At 36.1% G+C, this 19,516-nt stretch overlaps 2 protein-coding genes across 2 annotated transcripts; one reads left to right on the forward strand and one right to left on the reverse strand.

The window, feature by feature from the left end:
* The first annotated feature begins 6,894 nt into the window (after positions 1-6,894).
* Positions 6,895-8,828, forward strand: LOC127138589 (uncharacterized). The gene is made up of 3 exons (XM_051065069.1): positions 6,895-7,233; positions 7,426-7,626; positions 8,646-8,828. The coding sequence occupies exons 1-3, from the start codon at positions 7,123-7,125 to the stop codon at positions 8,679-8,681; spliced, it is 348 nt and encodes a 115-aa protein (XP_050921026.1). The 5' UTR covers positions 6,895-7,122; the 3' UTR covers positions 8,682-8,828.
* Positions 8,829-9,477: 649 nt separating this feature from the next.
* LOC127138588 (flocculation protein FLO11) lies at positions 9,478-12,929 on the reverse strand. The gene is made up of 2 exons (XM_051065068.1): positions 11,842-12,929; positions 9,478-9,861 (listed from the first exon to the last, which is right to left on the reverse strand). Exons 1-2 carry the CDS (start codon positions 12,787-12,789, stop codon positions 9,703-9,705), a joined length of 1,107 nt encoding a protein of 368 aa, XP_050921025.1. The 5' UTR covers positions 12,790-12,929; the 3' UTR covers positions 9,478-9,702.
* Between the last annotated feature and the right edge of the window lie 6,587 nt (positions 12,930-19,516).

A 19,516-nucleotide genomic window follows, 5' to 3' on the forward strand; every position in this document is an offset into this window, starting at 1 on the left:
AAAGTGTATATTTTTTTAGGAGAGATTATTCTTATTATTTAAAAACAAGTCTTTCCCTTAAAAAAAATAGCGAGGCGCAATAACATAAGGCAAGTCATTTGTCAAAATAAAATAAAATAAAATAACTATAAAAAATTGGGTTTTACTTTAAGCGATTTTCACTGATTTAAGTGGTTTTTTTACCCAAATAACCCACTTTTTCAAGGAAATTCCCAAAATACCCCTAGTTAAAAAAAAACCCAAAATACCCCACTTTTAGGAGGAGTCGCCAATTGAATTGGAGACTCCTCTTAAAACTTGAATGGAGGCGCCAATTGGATTGGCTAGGGCAGGTGCCCTAGCCAATCCAATGGGCTCCTATGTGTAGGTTTTAAGAGGAGTCGCCAATTCAATTGGAGACTCCTCCTAAAATATTTTTTTTTGTGTTTTATGGTATAAGTGAAAGATAAATTTGATATAATACAAATTGATATTAATAAAGTTTGGAGTTTACACAAAGAAACCTAATGGTGATGACCGGGATCACCTAACCGACCTCCGGTCCCACATCCTCTAGCTACCATAACCCTTGGCCCTAACCGACGTTGACGATTCTGCACCGGTGTTTGATCATCTGAGGGGCCAGGAGTGTCACTACCAACTACAGGAGAATGTCTGTTGAGGTATTCAGACTAGTCAGCATAGTCTTCAGTATGCATTGATGGTGTACCGTCGTAGCTGAGCTCATGACCCATGCCAGAGAAGTTGGGATGTGGTTGACTCATGGATGGGCGACCGAGACGGTTGAAGGGAGACATGGGTGTGAATGATGCGTCGAGGAAAGGTTGGAAAGGTTGTTGGGGTGTTTAGTAGAGATAAGATTGTTGGATGTTTTGGTTTTGTGATGTTTGGGCTTCTTGGCTACGGTAGGAAGAGGGGTGGTTGGTGTTTTGGCTAAGGCGACTTTGGTAGGGTGATGGTGTGGGTGTGAAGCGATGTTGGGTCTCAGGTTGATGGTCAATTTGTTGGTGGTGGTATGGGGTATGCTCTTGGTATTGGAGTTGGGTGAATGACATGTTTTGGTTGTATGTTTGTGTGTTTGTGGAACGGAAAGTTTGACGGATAGGGGGTTGTGAGTAACCGGGCTGAGAATGTTGTTGGGGGTTAGATGTTGATCCTTCTTGTGTGTAACTTGCCTGGCGTGGGTCATATAGGTACATATCTTCGGCGATGAACTGAAAACCAACCGATATGTACCAAGCCATATAAGTACGACTTGGTTTTACCTCAGTTGGCATGACTGCGTCAGTTAAGACATGGTCATGACGGTGCTTCCACTTACGACACTCCAATCTGACGAAGTTTTGCCATGGGTTGAAGTTCCATTGGTCGTTAACTTTACGCAAATGCCATTCTCCTAGGCTAGCTGGGGGATCTGGGATATTCTGGACCATACCGAACTGCAGCTTCACACGATCAGTGTTGTGCATCTCCACAGTTGTGAACCGTATTATCGGTGTGCATGCTGTCCATACGGTTGCGTCTTCAGCGTTGACCTCATGGTCATGATCCAAATTAAGGTATGGACGCCAAATGAACTGAAATGTTAAAGAAGATAGGATTATAATGAATGTAGAAAAAGTTAACAAAATATAACGAAATAATTAAGTTATTTTGCTTACGTCTGTCGGTCGAAGGTGATCCAACAGGTTGCGATACTGAGTAATACAGTGTCTCAGACATCTGTTGTAACTCATACCACGTGCCGACCATCTACACCAAAATTTTAAAAAAATATTAGTTTGAGGTAATAAACTTTAAGGAAGTAAGTAAAGATATAGAAATTTAAACAATTTACTTTTGTGCATATGGAAATGTGAAAGGGTTGTTATTGACCGGTGCTAGAGACGGTAGTCTTGACCAACCCCATGCTTGTAGCAAAATAGCACATCCAGAAAATGTAGATGTATCTTTGTGGGAGTTTTTGCACAACGAGCTATAGAGATAGGCTAGACAAGCAGGTCCCCAACTGTAACTTCCTATTCTATCTACATGTCTAAGTAAAGGTAAGTACATAATATGCATGCTAGAACCACTACCTTCGAGAAAATAAAAAGGATCCTATTAACAACATAATGTAACACCTAGTTTTTATTATTCGAGCATCTTCGGTAGAATGCTCATCTAAGTATAAACTATTATAATATGACTTTAGGCGTGAGAGGAGTATACCTTGACCTCTAGCATTATCATCTAACAAATCAGTGTCTAAGAGCTCCATGCAAATTGAATTTGCATAGTTGGTCTTACCATTAACAAACTTGCCTTCAATTAGTAGTCTTAAAAGCATGTAGACGTCTTCTAACGTCACTGTACACTCACCGGTTGGGAACCAAAATGTGTGTGTCTCTGGTCTCCATCTTTCGCATAAGGCTAGAATGAATTTGTTATCTATAGACCAAGACAAAATCTTGCTAATATGACCAAAACCGGCGAGTTCAACATAAGGTTGAATCATCGGGTCCATATGGACATATTCGTGGACCCGAGTTCGAAACTTTGATACATCCTATAAAAGAAAGAATAAAACACTTGACTAAGTTGGTATGTCAAAATAAAATGGGGTTGGTGAAGATGAAATATAAAAAATTAACAAAAGAAAAAACTTACATATGTTGCGATGTTTGCAACCGTTCCTCTAAGTGCTTCGCCCATTGTGAGTAAAGACATTTTGTTGGGGGGTTGGTGTAGATGAAACTAAAGATGTTATTGAAGATGAAATTGTAAAAGAAGTATTGTAGAGGAAGTAGTGAGAGTGATGGTGTGGAAGAAGTGTTGATGGAGTGGATGTATTTATAGGCAAATGGATGGGAGCATGAAAAGTTGTGCTTGTATGGTGTCTCCACATGAATTGGCGACCATGTACAACCTTTAAGAGGGGTCGCCATTCAAATTGGCGCCTCCATAGGGACATGCATGCAAGACCTAGGTCTGAATGCTTGGTTTCGAGGTCTGAATGCATGGTGTCTCCACTTGAATTGGCGACCATGTACAAGGAATAAGTGGAGGCGCCAATCCATTTGGAGTGTGTGTCTGCATGTCTGACACGTGGTTGTCTTGTCTCCTGCATGCTGAACAAGTCACTTCTTGATAGCTTGCATGGTTGACACATCATCTCATAATATCTTACATGTCTGACACGTGGCTGTCTTGTCTCCTGCATGCTGAACAAGTCACTTCTTGATAGCTTGCATGGTTGATACATCATCTCAGACTATCTTGCATGTCTAACACATCATCTCAGACTAGCATGCATGTCTGACACATCATCTCAGACTAGCTTGCATGTCCCACATGTCATCTCAGACTATCTTGCATGTCCGACACGTCACTCCGAACTAGCTAGCATGTGAGACACTTCACTCATCTATTTAAGTGTCTTACTATCAACATCCAAGACACTTTACTCACATTCATCTGCAGTAAGAAAATAGTTTTCATCTGCACAATGTCATCTTCATCATTATACAGTGTCAACGTTCACTGCAACGGTGAAACATTCGAGTCTGAGCTATATGGTTTTTGTTTTCGAAACACTTATACCATTAGAATCACGATCAAGAGAAATGCAACCTTCTTGCATTTGAAAAAAAGAATACAATCCTTTATAGGATCGGATATTGTGTCAAAGATCACATATCAAAATCCAATATTTTTTTAGAATGGTCAATGCAAGTATTTCCCCCTTAAGGTACGAGACGATGAAGATGTTGAATACATGTTTGTTAGTCATGAACATTCAGGCTGCAACTGTATCGAGTTGTACATTACTCTTCAACCATGTATACCATCTCAACAGTCTCAACTAACCGATCAGGATGAAGCTGGTGAAGATGATCCATAATGGTCAGATGAACCCAACCCAAAAGCAGAAGCAGAAGTGGACGTTGTTGATGAAGAAGAAGAGGAGGCCGAGATACAGGTTGATCACATGCTAAACAACGATGATGAAGATGATGATCAACCACCACCAATACCTCCTAGTCATGTCTACAATCCGCCTCAACATATGACAAATATGGATCTTCACGACGATGAAACATCCAACAGTGTTTTCTATAATCCGTATCCGAGATCAGAAGGCGAATTAAAGGTGGGAGACATGTTTCGTACCAAAGAAGAATATGTTCTGGCAATCAAAAAATTCCACATGAACAACTCTGCTAACTTTACAGTGAAACGCACTGATTCTAGAAGGTATGTTATCGAATGTCGTAACATGCTTTATAAGTTTCGTTTGGCTGCGTCTTACAAGAATAAAAACGACTCTTGGGAGATCGCTTCAATAGACCCACCGCACAGTCGCATTGCAACTAACGTTGAACAAGATCACCGTAAACTAAGTGCGGCTTTGATATGTCAAGACATTCTGCCGTTGGTTAATAAAGACCCATCAGTGAAGGTGAGTATAATTATATCCCATATCAGAACAACATATAATTATACTCCATCTTACAAGAAAGCCTGGATTGCAAGGACAAAGGTTGTTGAATAGGTTTTCGGCAACTAGGAGGATTCATTCAAGGAATTGCCACGGTTTTTATGGGCACTAAAAACATATGTCCCAGGAACTGTGGCAATTATGGAGACAGTGCCAGCAATGATGCCAGACGGAACCTGTGCTACAGGTAATAGAATATTTCACTGTCTCTTTTGGGCATTTGACCCGTGCATCAAAGGTTTCGCATTCTGCAAACCTATTATTCAAATTGATGGCACTTGATTATACGGAAAATACAAGGGTACTTTGCTCATGGCGGTTTCACAAGACGGCAACAACAAAGTCTTTCCCATTGTCTTTGCTCTTGTTGAAGGTGAAACGGCTGGTGGATGGGGTTTCTTTCTTCGACATCTCAGAACGCATGTGGCTCCACAAGCCAATCTCTGTTTGATTTCTAATAGACATGCTGCCATTGAGAGTGCCTACAACAACCATGACAACGGATGACATGACCCTCCTTCTTCACATGTCTATTGTATCAGACACATTGCACAAAACTTCATGCGTGCTATAAAAAATAAGAATCTTCGCAAGAAAGTGGTGAATGTTGGGTATGTTTTAACTCAACCGTCATTTCAATATTATCGTGATGAAATTAGACTGTCTAATGAAGACGCAGGGAGATGGATAAATAACATATCAGTAGAGCAGTGGACAAGGGCATTTGACAGAGGTTGTCGATGGGGCCACATGACAACAAACATTGTGGAATGCATGAACGGGGTTTTCAAAGGAATTCGAAATCTGCTGGTAACCGCCTTGGTAAGATCAACCTATTATAGGTTGACTTCTATGTTCGCAACCAGAGGTGAAAGATGGAGTACAGTGTTAATGTCCGGGCAAGTATTCAGTGAGTGTTGCATGAAGGTCATGAAAGAGGAGAGCATCAAAGCCAGCACACACGTTGTAACAGTCTTTGACCGTCATAGACAAAATTTCAGCGTCCAGGAAACAATGGGCAACAACGAGGGGAGACCAAATTTAGCCTACGATGTTAGACTAAACAGAAGTTGGTGCGATTGTGGAAAATTTCAGGTCTTCCGCATACCTTGTTCCCATGTCATAGCAGCATGCGCTTATACTCGTCAAGACGCTTACAACCATTTATCTGATGTGTACAAGGCCAACACCATCATGAATGTATATACTCAAAGCTTCTCAGTACTACCAATGGAGGATTACTGGCCTCCATATGAAGGAGATATTGTTTGGCACAATGACGAGATGCGTAGAAAGAAGAAAGGAATGCCAAACAGCACACGTATAAGAACAGAGATGGATTCCACAGATAAAATGATAAGATTATGTAGTATCTGTCGTCAACCAGGACACAACAAAACAACTGCCCCAATCGAGGAGCATCATCTAGGTCTTAAGCTTTTTGTAACATTGTATTTCTGTAACATTCAATCATTATATATCATTAAGTTCTTGTTACAACGAGGTTCACAACAAACATCACTACAAAACATCTGAAAATATAAATATTTCTAACTGATTACAACAATCAAATTGATGTCGTCTCGACCGAACATCATTTCCCTAGCATCCTTATCAGTCTTCATTCGCACCCAACCAAAGATATTGTCAAGTCTCTCAATACTTCTGATTTTTTCCCCTTCTGGTATTTTCCCATCTAATCAACGAACCAGCTCCCTCTTCAGTTGATCGAACGTGGTGATGTTTCAAAACAGCATCAGCATTTGAGGTTTGTCTCTCGCATAAATCACCTTTCCGTATCGGCGACGAACACCAAACATGATAGCCAAATGATTATATGAGATGTGAAACAATTGGTCACACAACGCATCTATTTATAAGACAAAAAATGCATTTTATGAGGAGTCTCAAATTGAATTGGCGACTCCTCTTAAAACCTGCACATAGGCGCCAATTGGATTGGTTAGGGCACCTGCCCTAGCCAATCCAATTGGCGCCTCCATTCAAGTTTTAAGAGGAGTCGTCAATTCAATTGGAGACTCCTCCTAAAAGTGGGATATTTTGGGATTTTTTTTAAACCAGGGGTATTTTGGGAATTTCCTTGAAAAACTGGGTTATTTTTGTAAAAAAAAACCGATTTAAGTGAATTAGTGGTCATAGTTTTGAATTTTAATTCAATCCATCAAGCATAGTTTATCTACTTATATAAAGTTTTGTGTCACTATTTAATAATCCTTTTCAAAACAGTTTATATCATTTTTCTTAAATTTTTTTGAATATATTTTTATACATTCTCCAAGATATCATAGGAAACAGCTTAGAACATAGATAAAAACAATTTATATTTATTTTATCTTTTGTTCTATAAGTTCTTATTTTGATAAGTGTTTGTGTGATAAGCTTCCATTTATCCAAACAAGCCCTAATAGGGCACTTTGATTTTCAAAAAATATTGAACATAGCCTAAATTATCTTTAACTTGTAATATCAAAATTTACAATTTTTCATTGAAATTGGTATAAAATATTGGAGACCAAATACCAAAATAAACCAAACAAAAAATATTGGTGTACGAAGAGACACCTTATCCTCCTGAAGGTCTTGTTCTATCCGTTGATAACTGCAGCAACAACAACACCGCAATGCCCACTTTGAACCTCTTCACCAACATTCCTGTGGACCCTGTTATTGCTTCAGACATTCTCAGAGATGCCACCAAAGCTGTTGCAAAGATCATTGGAAAACCCGAATCCGTTGAGTACATTTTTAGACATTCTTCATTCTTGACCACCAGTTGTTTGATGAAATTACTCTGTAGATGACAATACTTTATCAAACCCTTGATGGTCTTAATGCCAGCAACACTGAATTGTAGTTTTATCTATCAACTTTATTTAGTTCAATTTGACTTAAATTTGTGTTTTTTTTTTTGAATTGTGTTTCAGTATGTGATGATTTTGTTGAATGGTGGAGTGCCTATTGCATTTGGTGGGACTGAAGAGCCTGCTGCCTATGGAGAATTGGTATCAATTGGGGGTCTTGGTCCAACTGTTAATGGAAAATTGAGTTCTACTATTGCCGAAATTATTCAAACTAAGCTGTACATTGATAGCTCCAGATTCTACATCAAGTTTTATGATGTGGAGGTAAATTTCTGTTCTTTTTTCTGTTTTTAACTGGCATCTGGTATATTCGTTCTATTCAATTAGGATTCTCAGTTACCTTACTTTATCTAGTTATGCGTGGTACTCTATTTCATGTATTATTCTCATTAAGTATTTGGATAATAGGATAAAATCAATAATATGGCTTGAGAGACTGTACTTGATAGGTTGTGAGAACATTGTGCCTGAGGATTATTTCACCCCAAAGGTGAATATTTTGGGTGCCAAAATTTATCGGCTTTTTGGAAATTATTCCAGATATATGAAGCAACAATGGATATTGTTATTTTTGTGACTGGTAACTCTTTTGTTAGTTGGTTAGGTTGGAGTGTGATGTTATGCATATAAATACGAGGAGAGAATTATGGGAAGATTGGTTTTTGATGGGGAGCAGATTCTAGGGTGTATCAGTCCGGTGTTGCGGTTCCGTTTGGTCTGTTTTAGTGTATATCAGATTTTTTCTGCTAAATCAGCCCTGGCTCTCCTGTCATGGGGTGGTTTATGTTTTAGCTTTTCTTAGTTTTGGTCGTTGTGATGTATGCCTTTTCGAATGGTTTGGAAATGGGATTGTTTCTGTTATGGATTTGTGTTGATCTGCAGCTTTGCGGCCTGTTTTTTCAGTCCATTTGTACTCTTACTCAAATTTCCTTCTTGTGCACATCTTGTCTAGTGAATCCAATTAATATATTTTGATGTTAAAAAAATGTGTATAAATAGGAGGAAGGGATTAGAGTGAGGTAGCTTGTCATTTTGATTGAGTTGGCGGCGCAGACCCTTGAAGCTCTGCAACATTGTAATCCAAGAAGCTTCCTTATTCTTTTGTAATGAGATACTAGTTCCCATCACATTTTGTGGAAATAGTTCTCAACATATAGTGATCTGTATCATGATTTATGTATTTTCACTATCATTTTGAATTTACTGAAGTATCTTTTACAATATATATTTTATTGTTTCATTGCTGACATTCTAGATCTCATTTTATTTGTGTTGTGGTGCAGCGCTCTTTCTTTGGGTTCAATGGCTCAACCTTCTGATCAGAGGTATTTCAAGTCAAAGATTTGAGCAGTTTCACAAGGAAGAAATCTATTTCATCTTTCTGTGGATCATTACAAATTTGTATGTACATTGTGGTGAACAAAACACATTTGATATATAAAAATGTATCCTTCTCAGTCCCCTCATTTTGGTCTGTTCAAGAATCATTTAATTTATTGTTCTTCTTGTTGGACCTGAATCTCAGTAACAGATTATATAAAACAGATAGAAGTTATTTAGATTTTAAAGAGAAAGCTAGCAATCAATAAACACTTGAGTGACACTCCAACTAAAAAGATAGCAAGTAATGTTATGCGTGAAGGATGCCTCATGAAATTTTCTCACAGTTTTCTCTCACAGTTCATGATTATTTTACAAATCAAGCATTGATAAAAAAAAGTTCTATTCTATCTCAGTCCGCATTTTTTTAATTAACGTGAATGATCTTACTAAGATGAGTTTGTGGCATGTAATAAGCATCTCACCTAAGTGTGTTTGTTTAATAAAAAACTATTTTGTGAAATTGATTTTACTCAAAATTGGATTGAATATAGTAGGACATAATTGAAAGTATTAGTGTAAAATTAAGTTGAACAATAAACTTAAACACAACAATCTATTTCAAATTAGAATGAATTTTTAAAGCTATATATCAATTGCGATTGACACTACCAGATCGTCTGATTATGATCGTTTTTCAACTTAACGGATACATTATGTTCACCAAAATCCAAGGAGAGATTAATTAAATGAAAATAACTATATCCAAAAAACTGACCTCTAAACTAAAGTTGATTCAAAGGAAAGAAATGTAATTTTATTAGGAATGAAACTCTACCTACAAAATTCCACAATAAGAATATATGATAATAAATTTATTCTTTACACTGAAAATTGGAGTAAATCTGTAAATGTATCCATACAGAACAGTATAGCACAAGTGCTGCAGCTACATTTGAAAGCTAGCTTTGTAAATCATTTTACAAATGGAGTGCTTAAAATTACAGCATCATCCCCAAATCACCATCCATATTTCGCTTGTGTTTCAGCTTTGGTAAGCATGCCCTTGGAACGGCGCTCGGCGAGTTTCATTTCATTTTGTTTCATATCAAAGTACAATGAACCAATTTGATGCTTCCTCTTCATTAGCTTTGAAGGCTTTCCCTTTGCTGAAACAGGCTATAAAAGGAAAGAAAACTGATCAATACAAAATAGTAATCATAGTAGCATACTTCACACCAAAAGTGGATGGAGAAAATATGGTTGGAAGGGAGATTCCACTAAAAGTGGATACTACACACCAAAAAACACAGTTTCAAAAAAAAATGGAGAATACACAAAAAACAGTTGCAAAAAAAAAGGACTTCAGATTTTGTCTGTGAAAAATAAATGATTTATCTTTTTGGGGCACCAGTAAAATTAACTTTTTTTCTGTGCCTCCAATTGCAAAAATGGTGTAACATGAACTATGATTTATGGTTGTCACACAGTACTTTTTCCATACATATGGACCCAAAATCAAACTCAAGAACACATGCTTATAATATCTCAGCTAAGCACTTCCCACTACAAACCGACACATGTCAAAATTTTTGGTATCACTACTATTGCCTTTTATAGGGATAGTGGCAATAGAAGATGAAGATCCAACAATGCAGTATATAACAGTCCTAGTGTCCAACAATATTATACCATAATTCTTTCGATTGTTGTAAGAAAAATACTCAAGCTAACAACTATTTGAAAGGTTTTCTTTGTAGTTGCAAAGGCATCCAAGAAAATGGCAACAGAAATAAAAGTTTAAAAATATAAGTTGGTTTTATGCATAGGCATCCAACCAAGTTTTCCTACTAGACAGACAGACATGACAACAACAACCAAGTTTTCCTACTAGATGAGATTGGTTACATGGATTAATTAACTAAAGCCAAAATGTTCTCTTGTGCGTTAATTCAAAGATAGATCATAAAACAGTCAAATTCCACTATGTTAATTCAAACAGCTTCCTCTTAAAACCTCAAGGGTTTGCCGGTTGGTGAAAGACTTGGACATGAGTCTGCTCCTCTCAAGGTCTCAAGTTCGAATTTCACTAGGTGCTAACAATCCTTGTGTTGGGTCAATCCATACAGAGCTTTGCTCTGCCTTTAAATGGCCCCCCCGATAGTGGACGGTGGGAATGGTCCCCTTTGATTAGTCACTCTCAAGGCCGGATACCAAGTTTTCAAAAAAAAAAAAATCAGCTTCCTCTTATTTTCCTGACCACAGTATTACTCACCAGCTGAATGAGATAGCATAACAAAATTCCTAAGGTCTGTCCTATTGTTAACCACAAAAATACAAATACATACGCTAAACGGAGCCAAGACATAGTACCAACACTCAGCTGACTACAGAAACAACTAAGGAGGATCAGAACTAGTCACCACCAAACATCGACCCTGACTAATTCAAAAATTTTAAGCCATGACTTTCCTTTTCTGTTCACAAAAATGTTAGATGCAATGTTTGAAGCGTTCTACCCTGCATTTAGTTGTTAATCCCTATCAATGTAAGTAAATGCACCTTGCAAATCTCCATTTATACTAGATAGCTATAACCAAATCAATATGCAATTTAGGATTTCTTTTACTTATAGCAGTTGTTTTACAAAAAGAAGAAGGCTTAAAGGCTTTTAAAAGGGAGTTCATTTTTTCTTAATAAAAGATGTTTTACAGTTTCTCTTGAATGCAATCCAATTGGTGACCAAAAAAACCCAGCCTCTATTGAGTTTACTATCTCCTATACTGTTTGAACATACTTTCACGTAGGATTTAACAAGGCTCTCAAATTATTTCAGATACTGTTTTTTTAGTTACACATTTTCCATCTCGACCATCACTCATATGTGCGCTTTACTAAAATCGTCATACCCCGCTCGCCTTACTATCAATTAAGTTAAATTAAATGTAAAACAAACACACAAAAAGCGCAATCTCAAAAGTCCATCACCTAGACACTAAATCAAATCCAAGTTTCACAAAAAAACACAATACACATCATCATCATCGTCATCATCATTATCATCTATGTAACATTAAATATTGATTGTATTCTCAGGTAAGATATGAGTATCAACCATTTAAAAAAGTTCCTAACAAGTAAAAGAAAACTGAACAATACCTGGTAAGAAGGTCCAAAAGCTAACCCAGTTAGCTTGGCTTTATCCTCTCTTGGTCTATTCTTCATCAACTCATCTTGCTTCACTTCAATCACTTCCACCGGAACCTCCTTCCTACCTCTCTTCCCAGTAAACTTCAACACACTCTCACTAATCGCAGAATCCTCCGGGGCCATTGGCACCGACCTATCAACCCATTTATTTTCATACTGTCCATAATCCTCATAGGCACCGTAGTTCGCATACCCATCACCATTGGAAGCAGTGCCAGTGCTAGCACCAGAACTCTCATACTGGTCAGTTGGATATTGGTAATTCCCATAACTATCATACTGGTCAGTGGCATATTGGTAATTCTCATAATTTTCATAATCCCCTCGGTTTTGATCTTCAGGAACATTGCTCTCTGCGGCGACTGAGACAGAGACACCACCGGAACTTGGCTCCGGTGCTGGTGTGTTAGTTTCGAGGATGGATCTCCGGCCGGAACCTGAGCTTGATTGAACACCAAGAGTGGAAGAGTTTCGCGGGGCTGGAATGCTGGACAAAAATGATTTCACCGATGGAGCTTGAATGGAAGACTCCAACTTTCTTCTTCTGTTTCGTTCTTCTTCTTCGTCATCATCTTCATCCTCTTCAAGATTGGGTTTTGGTAAAGGAATGATTGGGGGTTTGAATTGGACGACTCTTTTGGGTTTTTCATGGATTTGGGATTTAGGTTTTGGGAGAGAAGAGATTCCGGTCAAATTGGAGGGGGCGGCGGAAAGTGTGTCGGAAGAGGGTTGTTTGGGAGGAGGAAGAAAGTTGAAGAGAGAAGAGGAAGAAGATGATTTGGGTGGAGGAAGAGTGGGGAAGAGGGAGGAAGAAGACGAAGTTGTTTTGGACGGGATTGGTTGTTGGTGGTCTTCGTCTTCGTCTGAAGAGGCGTAAGTTGCTAGCAGAGAATCCATGGCGGCGATGACGACGGAAACACGATTGGAATTAGCAGCAGCAAATTTTTCTGATCGATTAACCCACTCAACCCTAGATATGCCTTTGCTATTGCTGCGTTTTGTGTTTTTTTTTTATGGTTTTAGGTGTATTTGAAAAGTTTTTTTATGGTAAATTTATTTGTGTTGTTTAATCAAAATTATTACAAAATACTAAATATTTTGGTTTAGGGAAGAAACAAGATTTAAAGTAGAGTTTGGGTTAGTGTATTATAATCATTTATATGTGGTATTTTAAATGTGATTAAAGTAAAAATTAAAGAGTTATGATTAATTAATAGTGTAAATTATGCATATCAATTAAAAAATTTATGGTATTTAAAAATAAATAAAAATTATTCTCATTTTAATAGGAGTATTAACATATATAAGACGAAAAGTTCACTTGGACCTCCTTTGAAGAATAACATTCATATGATTAAGTTTTTAGTGCCATACGAAGAATAACATACACATGATCAAGAATAATCTCGTTGATGCGATGTCTAATTGATGACGTCAAGACAAAATGTAATTCTTCGGTTATGGACCTAAAGAAGGTTTAAGGATCTTATGAACAAGAATGAAATTGCCTTAAGAAAATACATGCTTATAAAATTTGTTTGAAGGATGACAATGATATAACAGAATGAGTAATATTGTGGTATATGTCTCTTTGTACAACTATCATGCACAAGAAATTCTTAAATCCCAAAGAAACCATATGATGTGACTATAAAAGGAAAGTCAGTATGTCAAATTCCTAGACTGACTTGGAGAACACAGTACAAATTCCTAAGAATCAACCCAAATATGATTTCCTCACACTTACATGAGCAACTCCGATCTACACCAGATCATTAACATCGTCTGTATCAAACGTGCATTAATATTTCAATGTGTTACTCAACATGAGAGTGTTGAACCGTAGGGACAGAATCACTTAAAACTTTAACCTTCCTTGTTGAGTCGTAGCTAGTAAGATCATTTAGATTAACCTTAACTTTAACAATGGACTAACTTTATCTTCCCCACATCAGGAAATTTGGATTCATCTATCTCCAACGTTTACAACAATCCTTATTTCTCCACCACACCTTGAACTTGTGCCACCTCAAATGTCTCTCTACGAGTTGAGGAAACCCTGCAGAAAAATCTCAATAAAAGTTTTAATGTCAAAACACTTGTTTAAAAATTGAGATAATAAATAATTTGAAATTGCAAATGAAAGAGGTGATTTGAAATCTGAAAGATAAGAGTATTTATAGGAGCATTACACCTTTTTAAAAAGAGTCAAGAATAGAGTAAACCAAAATTTCCCTAATCAGGGAATCAATTTCCACGCGATGAATTTGTATAGGCTAATAATGTTGGGGTCATAGATGCCAAGAAGTTGAGAAAAGGCAATGATGAAATATTGTCTCGTTATGGTACATGTATAAGCCTAACTTTTTTTTAAAAAGTAAGAAGGTGAAAGAATATAGATCCAATCCAATAGTTGAAGAAAGGAATCTAAAGGCCTCTCAACCACCGGTGAACATATAATATGTCACTAGAAGCCACATCGTTTAAGAAAAGTAATAGATTTCGTCACACTTTGTAATCATACTATACTTGTCAAAATAAGTGTCAATTTAAAGTAAAAATCATTTAAAGTTTTTGCATACATATTAAGGAGTGAAATAAAATTGTCAAAATAAGTGACATTTAAAGTTTTTGAATACATATTAAGGAGTGAAATAAAATTGTTAAAATATACTATATTTTTTCTAAATTAACTTTATTAATGTGTTGGAATAGTGTATATGATATGACTTAAATTCTATAATTGAAATAGGGTCAGTGGATAACTCAACTAGTATGTGTTATTTGAGTTAAATGTATGTAAGTTGCTGATCCATGATTCGATTCCTGTAAACAAATTGTTGATATTTATAAGTCAACAACTTTAAAAAATAACAATTAAAATGATATCAATCATTTTTATTTCTATATTAAGAAGTGAGAATGACATTAATTTTGAAAGAAATTTTGTTTCCTAAAACAACACTCACTTTGAAATGTAGAGAATAGTTTATAATTTTCATAATACATCATTAAAATCTTTGAAATCATTTCAATGTTATTAAAAAGTAAAAAGATGTATATTTTATAATTAATCGATTTATTTTTAGTAGAAATACGAGTAACATGTAGAGGTACTTAGGTACCATTGGTGCCCATGAGAGTATGAGCCTAAGTAAAAGCATTTTGTCAAACTACGAATATGCATACATGTGCTACAATATCCGACCCGTTGTCATCTATAGAAAGACTACTTAAAAGAACATGAAGGTAAAATCACTTTGTTATTTTTAAATAATAATCACTTTATTGTTAAAAGATTTAACATTTGTATTGACTTTAGAATTCATTTATTAATTATCTATTTACTCTACTTTTTTATTTTAAAATCACAAAGTTTGACACGCCGCAAGTGTATGTCAATATCGAAGTAGTAAAATGGTTGTCGTACCATAGAGACCAAATAATTGATTATCGATTTCTATCTTATCGTTGTTTAGATAAAGCGATAAAAAATGAGTTTGGGATTATATTTTCTGTTAAGAAATAAGAAGCTTAAAACATGACATAGGGTGGATGATTCATATCCAAAAAGACTCACGTGATCTATAGTTCTATCATGAGAAACATATCAAATTATAGAAAAATAAAGAAAATTAGACAACACCTAATTTCGTTAGCGGGTTGTCTTGTCTCAAATAAATAATTTATCCACTTTCATCAGCCCAATTTATTTGCTAGAGATTAGTTTTACGCAACTATAAAAGTGGAGCTTTCACAACCGAGTTTGAGATATTTTCGTTGTCTCGTACTCAGATGTCTAGAACTCCGCTTTCGAATACCAAAATACACCCTTTCAGTGTATGATCGGTATATGAAATGTCCTTACTTTTGTAAATGGCATATGCGTTAAAAGCTTATAATTCTAAAATAATTGTTGGTTTTGTTTCTCATAAGAAAATAGTAGAGGGTTTCATATGAGGTATATCACGAGACAATCCTCATGACCCTTAGTCCCTAAGAGACTACTCGCGCATGTTTATCAGTAAAACAAATAAAGTATACATGGTATTAGTATACATGATAACAGAAAACAATAACAATAATAAGTAAAATAGGAACCTTATTTGAAACCAATAAATAATTTGAATAGAAAACCTTCAATGGAGTTCTTTAGTACAGCAATACAAGTAGCTTTAACTGAAGAAAAATGTAGGAAAATAAATTGTGTAAACTAAATGCAATTCTAAGGCATAAGATATCTTGTTAACCCTTAATTCCAATTATGAATAGGCTAATCCCATTACTACAAGACTTAATTTCATGTCCTTATATGTTCATGGGTGTTTCTTTACAAAACAAAACAATCAGAATCAGAAAAGGTGGGAGAAAATGCAACAAAAGAAAAAAGGAAATCGTAATTGCCTGGGGCTGCTACTGCATGTAGGCGGTGCTACGGCCGACGCATAATAGATCCCTGGATTTTTGTATGGAGGTCTTCTGGGGGACATTTCGGCCCGTAGCCTTTGCTACGGTCAGCCTGTAGTGACCCCTTAGATTTTGTATGGAAAAAGTTACCTTCTTTGATCTTCGGTGATTTTTGCTCCCCTCGATTTCTCTTTTGTTCTATGACATTCTTTCTAGTTTGAAAACTGAGAAAACGAATAACCACACATAAAAAGTGATAAAAACAAGGATTAAGATGACTAAAAATCAAATGAAAAATTACTAAGAAAACAATGCAAAAACCACTTATCAAACTCCCTCATCCTTAAATTGTTGCTTGTCCTCAAGCATATTGGCTTTGCATAGGCAAAATTCTGACAACATAAATCAACGAATAAAAGGTCATAAAGGTGTTATCACCCATACTCATATGTGAATCCTAGTTTGAATCGATCAAACGTTAATTCTCTTGGTACTCAATTTAACACCAAAGGCTTTGTAAGAACACAAACTATAAGAATGCATAATAAAGTCTCCCTCCTTAAATACCAATTCAACTATGCATTGGCCTTAAGTCTCTACATACAATTTTCTTTGTGTCGCGTGACTTTAATGAAATTCTGCAAGGTCTCTTCCAACTATGACATCTTCCGTTGAAACAAAGCTTGTTGGCTTTGTTGCATCCCTTAGCTAGCATTGTAACTCTGGTTATTGCTCCAATGGAATTTTGGGTGATTTTTCCAACCCAGATTGTATATGTTGGAATACAGGTTGTTCTTTTGAAAATTAGCAAATTAGACCTCCTCACTTGTCTCTTCCAACGAACACCTTCCATTCGCATGTTCGTCTCCACATAAATCACACCTAAGTGCTTGTACATGGCTCACGTTAGCTCTACCTAAGTTGCCTTCATCTAGCTTTTTATTCAATAATTCAATTTGAGCTAAAAGAGCAGTATGGGTATCAAAAGGTAACTTACCTTTAGGCGTGCCCACAGTTTCAAGCTTGACCGACCTTTCACTTTTCGAACAGTATTCATTCATACACATCTTCTATATAAGGTCTTTTACTTATGGTTCAATCATTTGACGTATAATACTTTCTACGGAAGCATCCAATAACATGCGAGTTTGACTCCTAAGACCTTTGATGACGTTTTGCATCTGCTCAATATTATTCATATTGTGATGCGGGCATCTACGCAATAAAAGTTTGAATCTCTCCCAAGCGTCATAAAGTGACTAAATTTCCTATTGCTCAAAATTAATAATTTCTGCTCGACGCTCGATAAACTGAGTAGTGGTAAAAAATATTTTCAAGGAATTTATCCTCCAATTCCTTCCAAGTTAGGATTATTCCATTCGGAAGGCAAAACAACCAATATTTTGCCCTTCCAATCAGTGAGAACTCAAACAACCTCAATTTAACTTGGCATTCAGTGACATCAGGTTATTTTCACATTGAAGTTGTTTCATAGAAGCGTGCAAGATGCGCCCATGGGTCTGTAATTGCATTCTCGTCGAACAAAATTTATTGTAAACCTGAAGGTAAAGAATTTTTAATATCAAAGTTAGCAAGGTCTATCGGTACAAACCCCTTAAAAACATGTCCTTCATCAGTCCGTTTACAGTAGTCCCCTGTAGTAAGGGGTTGTGCATCTGCCATGACTTATTCTTCAGAGTCAGAAGAACTTGATAGTTACTCTTCTTATGGTATTCCTCCGTCCAGAGCTGCTTCTCTAACTGTTTTTTCTAAGAGTACGTGCGATTCTTTCAATTTCTGGATCCAATGGAATTAATGGTGATCCTGAACTGTGCATACATAAACTAAAAATACCTTAGTAGAACTATGATAAACAAGAAATTAAAATAAAAATTAAAATGACTAAAAATAAAAACAATTGCACAAACGTCGCCTTGTTAAAAAATTAACAGTCCCCGACAACGATGCCAAAAACTTATTGACTTCTCGACAAGTATACTGATAATGTCAAAGTAATAAAAAAGGATCGAATCCACAAGGACCGCCTCCAAGTAAGATAAAATGTATGCAATTTATAAAAACTACTAAAAATGGGGGTTTCTAGTTTCAGCGTGAAAAGTAAATAAACGAGTAAACAATGTCACGAAAGCGATCAGGTTGTGTTTTAGAATCCTATATTCCTCTATTGTTGATGTTTGATGCCCTGTATGAATGACTTAATCACTATAACCCCATGACGAATTAACAAAACAATTATAGTCAATCCCTCATGAAATAACTCAATAACCATTACTCGAAGATTTATATCCATAGTCACTACGCCAAATAAGGGAAAAGAGGGCGCTTATTTTGGCCTATAACAGTGCTTTTAAGCGCCCTCTAAAGTGGCGCTGACATAGGTAAAGACAGCGCTTTGTTTTCCTGGAGAAAGCGCTGTCTAAAGTGGCCCTTTAAGGGCCATATTATAGTGCGCTTTCAGAAAAAAACACCCTCTGGAGTGGTCCATAAAGGGACACCTTAGAGGGCGCTTTCTGGAAAAAGCGCCCTCTAAAGTTGTCAATGTAAAGTGTTTAGAGGGCGCTTTCTGGACAAAGCGCCCTCTAAAGTTGTCAATGTAAAGTGTTTAGAGGGCGCTTCCTACAGAAAGCGTCCTCTAAAGTGTTAATTATTTTAAAAAAAATTGTTTGAAAAAGAGTGGATATTTAATTGGTAACCTGTTCGCATGCTGCAAAAGTGTAAAATTCATATTGATTTCATCCTTTAATCCAATGTTATACACCATTAATCCATTGATATATACAACATGAATCCATTTATATACAACATTAATCCTCCATATATACAACATTAATATATGATTCTTTGATCAACAATATACAACAACATATTCATGATTTAGTAAAAGTACAACAACAATATACAACATATATACAACAACAGCATACAACAACAACATTCCATACATATATGTACAACAATATACAACCTAGCTATATGATTCTTTGATCAACAATGAATTGACACAATTCATCCTTCATTTCATCCAAATGAGCTCTTGAGTAAGATTTGTATTCCTCAAAGTACTACAATTAAGAGAATAAAACATATTCATGATTTAGTAACAAATTAGATGAAATATCCGATAATATTAAAATAAACCCTAAGTTATTATTCCATACCATTTTTGGGATGTCTATACGATTCAACGCAATGATAT

The sequence above is a fragment of the Lathyrus oleraceus genome, chromosome 4 (genome assembly GCF_024323335.1).
Source record: "Lathyrus oleraceus cultivar Zhongwan6 chromosome 4, CAAS_Psat_ZW6_1.0, whole genome shotgun sequence".
Classification (NCBI taxonomy): Eukaryota; Viridiplantae; Streptophyta; class Magnoliopsida; order Fabales; family Fabaceae; genus Lathyrus; species Lathyrus oleraceus.

What these genes read in the sequence shown, in the direction of transcription:
- LOC127138589 (XM_051065069.1), top strand. Translation starts at nt 7,123, where the DNA reads ATGCCCACTTTGAACCTCTTCACCAACATTCCTGTGGACCCTGTTATT. An exon ending in TCATTGGAAAACCCGAATCC is followed by an intron (nt 7,234 to 7,425) that starts GTTGAGTACATT and finishes ATTGTGTTTCAG; the next exon opens with TATGTGATGATTTTGTTGAA. An exon ending in TCAAGTTTTATGATGTGGAG is followed by an intron (nt 7,627 to 8,645) that starts GTAAATTTCTGT and finishes GTTGTGGTGCAG; the next exon opens with CGCTCTTTCTTTGGGTTCAA.
- LOC127138588 (XM_051065068.1), bottom strand. Translation starts at nt 12,789, where the DNA reads ATGGATTCTCTGCTAGCAACTTACGCCTCTTCAGACGAAGACGAAGAC. An exon ending in CTTTTGGACCTTCTTACCAG is followed by an intron (nt 9,862 to 11,841) that starts GTATTGTTCAGT and finishes TTCCTTTTATAG; the next exon opens with CCTGTTTCAGCAAAGGGAAA.